The sequence below is a fragment of the Corticium candelabrum genome, chromosome 20, assembly GCF_963422355.1.
Source record: "Corticium candelabrum chromosome 20, ooCorCand1.1, whole genome shotgun sequence".
NCBI lineage: Eukaryota > Metazoa > Porifera > Homoscleromorpha > Homosclerophorida > Plakinidae > Corticium > Corticium candelabrum.
In genome coordinates this window covers 4,873,239-4,882,770 of record NC_085104.1, presented here as the reverse complement: position 1 = coordinate 4,882,770, position 9,532 = coordinate 4,873,239, and the positions used below count along the sequence as shown (strand labels likewise).

At 42.7% G+C, this 9,532-nt stretch overlaps 1 protein-coding gene across 1 annotated transcript; it reads right to left on the bottom strand.

Annotated features, from left to right (window-relative positions):
- Positions 1-25: 25 nt before the first annotated feature.
- LOC134195710 (uncharacterized) lies at positions 26-1,870 on the bottom strand. Its single transcript, XM_062664787.1, has 3 exons — positions 1,820-1,870; positions 1,542-1,646; positions 26-941 (listed from the first exon to the last, which is right to left on the bottom strand). The coding sequence occupies exons 2-3, from the start codon at positions 1,630-1,632 to the stop codon at positions 172-174; spliced, it is 861 nt and encodes a 286-aa protein (XP_062520771.1). The 5' UTR covers positions 1,633-1,646; positions 1,820-1,870; the 3' UTR covers positions 26-171.
- Between the last annotated feature and the right edge of the window lie 7,662 nt (positions 1,871-9,532).

The window sequence follows — 9,532 nt, the reverse complement described above, 5'->3', positions numbered from 1 at the left end:
CTGAATTAGGTTACTAACACTAGTCTCACTGGACAAGGTCATGTAGACCCATATCAACACCATCAATTATTTTAACGTAAACTGAATTAGGTTACTAACAATAGTCTCACTGGACAAGGTCATGTAGACCCATATCAACACAACATGCTAATGTCATAGAACACATTTCAGTCAGAATCTTGGCTTGTGCTGGAATACAGTCTTTTCACGGTTTGGATTTATTATCTCGCAGAACTCCTTGATCAGGTTGTCAAATTCTAGTGGGCTTACTTTTTGTGTGAGATGTTTTGGAGATCTGATGAACTTGACCAGACATCTAGCTTTTGTTTGACACTGGCTGCTCTTCTTGCAAGTTGGCTGATCATGGTTGCCAATACAGTAGCGGATCGCCTTCCTTCTTTCCGATTTGCAGCTTACTTTGTGGATTTCTGATTTGATGACTTCATGGTCATTGGATTGCTTGTAATAAGTGATGTTTACTGTAGCATACCCAGATCCATTTATTTCTTGGTCATCAGGAGCAGCTGCGTCAATCCTGGATTCAGCTGTGTTGTGCTTTCCTGTGGCAGCTGCTGTGTGTTGCTCAGATTCACCTACTCCGGACTCACCTTCTCCAAGCATGCTTATGGGATGGTTATTAACCGGAGCTGCACCAGATGCACCAAGGCTTGCCTCATGGTCAATGGAATGCTTGTAGTAAATGACACTAATATTGGCTTCATTAGGATCTTTTGTATCATGCCCAGATCCATCCTTTTCCACTTTATCTGGAGCGCTAGTTGTTTTTTTCATGATTCCAGTTGTTTTGTGTTCTCCTCCGGCGGCGGCTGTGTCTTGCTCGGGCTCACCTACTCCAGACTCACCTTGTCCGAGCAAGCTCACGGAGTCTTCGCCAGATGTAGCTTTAGTTATTCCAAAGCTTGCTTCACTGCTTCCTGATCCTATATAGACAGCCCACATCAGTACATTGCATGGCTTGCCACGTGGCTTGAAATAAGCTGGTGCAGTCGACTACGTGAAAGAGGTGATTTCTGTAACCTTAGGAAGCTGGATATTCACTTTTAGACATATGCCGCATGATTTGTGGGAAACTAGACGGTATGCATTTCATAGACATGTACATGCATGCATGACTACAACAGACTACAACCTGCTTCTCTCTAAGCGTTTCTGCAAATTTTGTGGACTTGTGTCATGCCAGCTATAGCGAGCGTGATCAACACTGCAAGCAAAACGTTAATACTAATAATAATTATTGTGCAAGAAATTCAACTGTTAAGTGTGTTTGTTGATGGCTATATATTATAGCGCTATCTGTTTTCAAACCAAAACGTTAGCTAATGACTCTTGTACGCGTTGCGTTCGCCATTCTTGCTTATGCTAGAGAGCCTATGATAGTCCTATAGCCAATGAACTAGGCCGAGGTCACTCACGTGGCAGCTTGGCCAAGCGAAATACAGGTTACGCGATACCCGTGCCGCAATTTATTGCATGAATTAACTCAAGAGCAAGTGCATGCCTAGTGGAATATGCTAACATACCATCAACCGCTCTTATGGATGGCGAAGTGGAAACGTGGCGAACGGAACAATAGAGGAACACGAGAGAAATGAAAAGTTGAATGGGAGCCATTTCTAGTCGCAAACCTGTAGAGAGACAGAACAGTTTAGTTAGGATACTGAATGGTAATATTGGATCAATGTAGAGGATTCTAGCAAAGAAAACTGTTATAGTTAGTTGCAAAAAAGCAAGCAACTATGCTGTGTCTAGACATGACGCCACCATTAACATAGATTGATGCCAACAAGACTTTGTCTACCGGAAAGCTGAATGAAAAAAGTGACCTTCAAGAGAGCGAATGCACAATGCTCGGAACTTACCACGTGGCTGTTAGTCGAACGTCTGACTGACGGTGTGCAATCCGAGATCTCCGCTTTTGTTCTAGCAATTGTGTGAATTTCTAATTTGCAGTAATCCTAGGGACTGTAACACCGACAGGGTTGGCGCCTTGTTATCATTAGGCATTAGCTTCTACCTTGTTGGAAGACTTGATTGCCTTGCTAACCGAATGAAGGCTCTTTTTATGGACTGATGTACGTGCTATACATCCAACGCAGCGACGCGGTTGATGATTTGGTGAAACTATTACAAAATGTGAGGGGTTTAGATTTCTGAATTAGTGAATTTCCATAAAAATCCAATTACTGAAAATTAGATTTGAGCTGCAAGTCTGATAGTGCCGCCTTGTCAAGTTTTTGTTCTAGCAATTGTGTGAATTTCTAATTTGTAGTAATTCGACTGTAACACCGACAGGGTTGACGCCTTGTTATCATTAGGCATTAGCTTCTACCTTGTTGGAAGACTAGATTGCCTTGCTAACCGAATGAAGGCTCTTTCTAGGGGCTGATGTACGTGCTATACATCCAACGCAGCGACGCGGTAGATGATTTGGTGAAACTATTAAAAAACGTGAGGGGTTTAGATTTCTGAATTAGTGAATTCCTATAAAGATCCAATTAATGAATTAGATTTGACTTTGTCAAGTTGAGGAGCAAATGAAATTTGATAGGCAATTTGGGCAGCCGGTCGTCTGACTTCTAATTTTGTTAGGCTTCTTGAAGGTACTGTATTGATTGCAAGTGCCTTGAGACTGCGCTGTAATTTTTTAGGAGCTTTTCTGATACACGTAGCTGGTAATCCTCAGCCAGCTAAGAAGTATGTAGCTACGTAGTCTCGTTTTCTTGATGTCATCTACTTCATTTTGACATCGCTTTGATATAATATGATTTAATTAGAGGGGTTTGATTTGTAAGGAACTAATTAGCTAAATGATCTACTAGGTCAGCATGCGATTTTACTGGTGGTGGGAATCGTCGTCGTATGCTCGTCGGGTTTGCAACTAGGGATAGTACTTGAGTAGGAGAGAGCAATGATAGATGGATGGCGATCGGAGGCAGCTTGTTGTTTGTGCGGCAGGGTTGGTGTTGCTGATGCGGCTGTCGCAGGCGCGTCTAGAGCCGAGACTTGGCACAATTTGCTGACTTGATTCATTGAAACCTCATAGACACGCGTCTAGACATATAATATCAGTCACTACATTCATGCATATCTAAAGTACATATATGCGTGGTGGCGGTATTGTGACATGCAGAGCCGTAGACATGTAGTCTAGATGTTTGTCCTCGCGGTACATCCGGTATCGAGTGCGCACAGACATATACCTGGAACCCGAGGTTATCAGTTCTCTTTGCGCATGCTCTTAGCGTTGTGCCGTCGACTGGGCTTTTCTAGCCATTGGGTGAGCGTTTTATTGCCATTCAGGCTCTACTTTGGTTTTCTCTGTCGTTATAAAGCATGTCTTGTCTTGTTTGTGATGTGTAGAGAAGGTTGTTGTGTAGCATGGTGCTCGACTTGGACTTGTTCCGCGCAGACAAGGGCGGAGATCCCGAGAGGCTGAGAGAAAACCAACGTAAACGGTTTGATGACCCTGGACTTGTCGATGCCGTGATTGAAGCTGATAGTCAATGGAGGAAGTGTGAGCAGTGTTGTCAGTAATAGCTAATTTCTCTTTCTAATTTTGTCAGTGTCCAGTGGTTGTTTCAGGCTTACTACTTTGCGTAACGTGGGTTAATAACTACCCGTACGGAAGTCGGTTATTGGTTGACAGTGATTGATGGTGCAAGCAGCCACTGGCCATGTAATGTCCTATTTCAGCGTACCGGGGTGTTTCTGCAGTCAAAAATTGTGATGTTCCAGTGTGCGAAATAGTCTTGACTGACCACTGGTCATCATGTCCTGTCAATTTAAATTTGCTGGACATTCCAATCCTGGCAAATACTACTTATCACTTACAATTAATCATATATATATATATATAGATCTGTCTGTCTGTCTGTAACATCAATCACGCCAAAACTGTCGGGCCAATCGCCACGAAACCGTGCATGAAGACTGCTTTCCACGCCACAATGCAAACGCACGCTTTGGTATCTAGACGGTTCCCTGTCGAGGAGTGTCAGTCCATCCCCGAGTGAAATCTTGCCAATCCAGGAGTCCATCCCCAAGTGTAATCTCGCCAGGACATGACCGCTGTGCGTTTCATGCCTGAGTTTCGCTCTATCGAGGGTTGCTGTAAAACGCAGACTGCAGACTACGCAGACTACGGAATGGGGACTTTGGGGGTCTCAAACTCATGTGCACATACTTATGCACATACCTTCATGTGTTGATGTTCCAGCCTTGCACTTCAACTGTTGGCAGTGAGAATTTCACGTTCAATAAAACAATGCGGCTAAGCCTCTTCAAAGCTGTCGATCTATGCGAGCGCGTACGTCGTACGTCAATTGCATGCGACAACTAAAATGAATTCGAAACTAGGCGACCAGACAGCAGTTTCTCCATCAGAGTTATCTTTGTCTTTTGGTTTTAGAATCTCTAGAGGAGTTAGGCAGCTATACTCGCTTTCGACCAACGTTTGTTGCACTTGCAGCGCATCAAAGATGAATACAGGAGATATTGCCCGGTATCAGATATTAATGTAAGAATGGTGCAGGAAGCACATTGTCTACATGCAACGTACTGGCGGCCGCCTAATTTACTTAGTAGGTGTGGTAATCTGGTCAGTGGGTAATCAGTCCTTTCAAGTTTTTGTCATTCTAATATTTGCGTTTCTAATTTTCTTATTCTATTTTTAATTTTTGCAATAAACAGTTATTTAAATGCCTTATTTTTAATTTTTTAAAAATTTTACATTTCAAATTTTAATTTTAATATTGTATTTCTTACTTTCTAAGTTTGTAGTAGTAGCAGTGTCTTTATTTTTACAGGGGAAACCTTCGGATAGGCCGGTCTTCCAGGTGCTCTGCATGAAAATAAACTAAAAACAGACTACTAAAAGATCTAGCAGCAATAAACTACAAAATAGTAGAATTTAGGTTCAAGTACAAGAAGAATACTAGAAATGACTAGACTATCTAAGTGTGGATGCATGTAGCTAAAGTGCTCAGTTTGTTAGCCAGCATCCCCATTTTTCAACTCACGCTTCCAACTGTCCCTTCTACCACACACAATATAGCAACAAAAACATTTTACAAACAGACTCTGTAGTGCGTTGGTCGCCTCGCCTGCAGCTGATTTCACTATAGCTACAATGGGTGCAAATCTCTACAGCTAGACGATCTATGCCTACGCGAGCCGCTCGCAATAGATCAAGATCTAGAAGCAGCTTCGAAGAGGCTTAGCTGTGCTGTTTCACTGAACATGATGAGCTATAAATTCTCACTGTCAGCATGCCGTTGTTGAAGCGCAAGGCCGGCAGCAGAACATCAACACGCGAAGGTATAGGCATAGGTATGTATGCATGCGTCTGAGGTCTCAGAGTCCCCATTCTGTAGTCTGCAGTCTGCGTTTTATAGCAACCCCTCTATCGATATCGAGTGTAGCCAAGTCAGTCATGGGATATCTGTTGTTATTACAGTCACACTGACATCTGCGTGACATGTGCGTGGCTTCCAATTAATGTGCCAACTGCAACAACACCATAATACTGCGGTCACACAGTGACACTCCTGTTGCATAACGAACCTGTCAGTTCACCGACCCGCAAGACGAACCTGTTGACCTCTGCGTGACATCAAAGCGACGATTCTAACAGGCAGTTTCAAGGGTGAAGACGTCTTTTGCCACGCATACCAATAATTCCAACAGACACTGTATTTGAATTTTAGGAGGCTTCAGTTTCTTGTTAGACTTAGTTTTGCAATATCAATTAACAAAGCTCAAGGTCAGTCTTTCAAGGAAGTTGGACTGAATTTGACAAATCCTTGCTTTTCGTATGGACAGTTCTATGTAGCGTGCTCGTGCGTTAGGCACGGAAAATGTTTACATTGCTTTGCACCAGAAGGCAAGACTAGGAATATTGTGTGCAAAGAGGTTCTATAGTCTCTTCTATTTATTATACGTACGTATGGTGAATAAGTGTTGTTTTTAATACATAGAATATGTAAAGATACACAACCCTAGCTCCACCTGTCTCATGTTACCCGGGCAATACTGGGTCGAGATGCTAGTGTATATATATATATATATATATATATATATATATATATATATATATATATATATATTCTTGCCGGGTCCAATGGACACCTGCTTGGGAGTAAAGACCTTGCAACCTCCTCGAGGAGTGAAGCAATGACATGTGCAAGCGAACGTGTACACACACTAATCCCACCACATCTCTTTTCCAACATCTGAGTCCACCTCACTAGATATGCAAGCACTAGGAACAAAGTGGTTTGGGTGGAGGCATATGTTTCCCCATTCAGATCAAATTGATGGTTACTGTAGTGGATCAATTTATGATAGTTTTATCATGGGTTGCTGCAGTAATTCGAGGTTGGTACACGGTGTACGTGTTCATGTATTTGTGTTGCCAAACCAAATCTCTTGGGTTACACTGCACGAGCAAGTCGACAAGAGACATGCCACTGCAGCTAGCTCGAGGATGTCTGACCAATTGCCAGGTTTCATTGCTCTAGATGACACTTTGATGTGGCATGCCTTTGCTAGAAGAGTCATAGTACAATCCACCTGACAAATTACTAGAAACAAAGTCTGAATAAAAAAGTGGCCATTGTTTGAGATAGCAATGAAGAGAGAGACTGATTTCATTCCTCTGACAGCTAGACTACATCCTGGCTACAAACTCATCTGCGTAAAATTCTGCCTGCTCATTCAGTTCTTCAACTGTCGTACTCAGTGAGTTTTGGAAGCGTCATCTTTGTCCGCATATGTGCCATACCTCTAGACACGGAAAGCTGCAATCGTTCCAAGAACATGCACTACGCTATGCTAGTGGCAGTCTAGTGGTGGTCTAGTTCAGTGACTTCGTGCTATCCTATCAACGTATTTGCCTTCAGGTTTTTAGAGCCCTACAGAAACATTTCAAGCAAGCATCTTTGAGTTTTCTATCCTGCCGCGTTCACCAAGGGTACACGTATCTATTTGCGCACGCAACCTTCGGAGCCACAGCGTGTCTACGTGAGCCGCCACGTCCGGGATTTGACAATATACACGAACAGCAGTACTGTAGTACGATGCATGGCTGTTTGCATTTGTTTCGTGTGCGAACTCCGGAAACTACGTTTGTCGACATGACATTGGGATGTGCGAGGATGTGGGTGCTCATACGGAATTTCACACCTGATGCTACACCATTGGACAAAATGCCTGGCGAAATCACGAGTGGCCGGACGAATGCTTCGTTTGGTCAGTAAATGTCCGATGTCCAGCTGTTATTTCGCCCACTGATGTTCTATAAAAACCTACTATTCATGTTCGGTAGAGATTTATAGATTCACATAATGATTAATGTCAACAGCTCTTCCCTCTGAGAGTTAGTCTTGTTGATTGTCTGCATACCATACGATGACTAGGGCACGTTCGATTGGGCTCTTCCAGCCTGTTCTAGAAGAGTCTGGAAGAGCACACCCCTCTTCCAACCTCTACCAGTGTCAGCAGCCAGCTGGTAGAGGTTGGAAAAGGGGCGTGCTCTTCCAATGAACAGCAGAGTCAGTAGAGTTGGCTTTTTCGACATAGCAGCAGAAATGTAGCAGTTGGAAGAGGGGCGTGCACATGGAGCTTCTTCTGGAAGAGCCCAATCGAACGCACTCCTAGTAATTGTAGATGATTGTTCATTGCTTTGTTAATGTTTAGGACAATTGGGGAAAGTCTATTGTGCAATTCCTTGGAAGTGAGACACTAATGGGGTGCTTTTTGCCATGATAAGGGCTTTATTTTTCCTGATTTCTGTTATGGCCATTGAATGCATCACACATGATGATGACTGGATAATCAGGAGCTAATTCCAATTTTTCTCTTGTTGCAGCAACATATGGTATAATAATATGTTTGAGTAAACAAAGGCTTGTGTCGTCTGCAGCTGTTGGCTGGTGGTTAGGTGTGTGCCAAATATCAAATTCTGATGGAATTTGTTACCCAGGGTGGCATCTACCCTACTGCTCCTAGTGTTTTCAAGTAATAATCTTTTCAAAAATTTTGCCTTTGAAAAATGATAGGATAACAGAAAATAAGGTCGGTTGTCCCGGCTTTTGGTTTTTGCACATGCGCATGAAACATCATAAAAATGGCCGCTAGACAGAAGTGTGCAGCTCAAGATGCTAATGAGTTTAAAAGAATAAATAAACAACTAATTAAATAAAAATTGACTAATATTGGACATCAAGATCTCAAAAATGTTAGGATTCGTAAAAATGCTAAATTATTTTTGGAGTCTCAAAAAGAGTTAGTCTCGAAAAACATTAGGAGCAGTAGGGTATCTTTAACTTAAAGCCTAGTATAGCATTTTGATTGGTAGCACTTCTCCTCACATGTTGACAGCATAAAGTCTGGTTCACAATATGCGACAGAGACGTGACAGATCGTGACGGACAGCTCTCTGTTGTGTTCACAATACATGTACATCCCGTTCCGATGATTACCATTTCCGTGCTGCATAATTACGTCATCCTCGTTTTGCGCTTTGCTGATTGGGTAACAGTACTTAATCATTTCCTGTTGCAGTCCATCAACTTCCGACGGCAGACATCGATTCTATCGGTTCGTCAACGCTTTGTCAAGCAATCCATCAGTCGTCAGTCTGGAGCTGCGCCTTTTATGTGGTTTGACCGAACGGAACAGATTGCTCTCCGTCACATATTGTGAACCAGCCTTAAGTGGCAGTAATCTGCCTTTACAGAGACACCAACAATTTCAACTTTTCCTATGTAAAAGTTGGGACTACAGTTGTTTGGTATTAATTCAGGACTATCTGAGGAGTGACTTCGATAGGATGAACTTTTCCAGCCACATGGCCAAGAAGCTCTTTTGTGCAACTTGAAGCTCTGCATCTGTCAATGTTGTGTTGCATAAATAACCCATTACATGGTACTATTTGCTGTGTGCTCACTCAAGCTGAGATAAATTGAGTCAAACTGGGTTGTTATTGGGCTAGCACATGTAAGCGGCTTGACTGGGCTGGTTCTGTTTTGTGATGATGCCTTAGTCACACAACAAGCTGTTTGCCGTGTTTAGCAAGTGCATATTCTTACCTTCTTGTATGTTTCACAGTGGCTGAAGAGAACGATAGAAACTGTATGTTTGTATAACTTTGAACCTGTTTGAAATACTGGAGAGGTGTCAGAAAGTGAGTCTGGCACCAGTTGTGACGATAACCAAACACATCTGTTCCTGATATGCATACCGAAGTATGAATAGAAACACTTATTGTTGTTCCTGTATTGTCATGCTGAGCATTACAGATGCATCTGCTGCAAGGAGGTTGATGCTCTGAGTTGGAGACTTGCAGCCGTACGCAATGTAATACACTATCCTATGCAGATTTGCCTACTATAGTACTTGTGCGCAAAAGTAAGACAGACACTTTACATCAAAATCCAAGATGGCGGCACCCATGTGACACGCCTCCAACTTTGCCTTCTTGTTTCTCTCTTTCTGACAGGCTTTAGTCTTC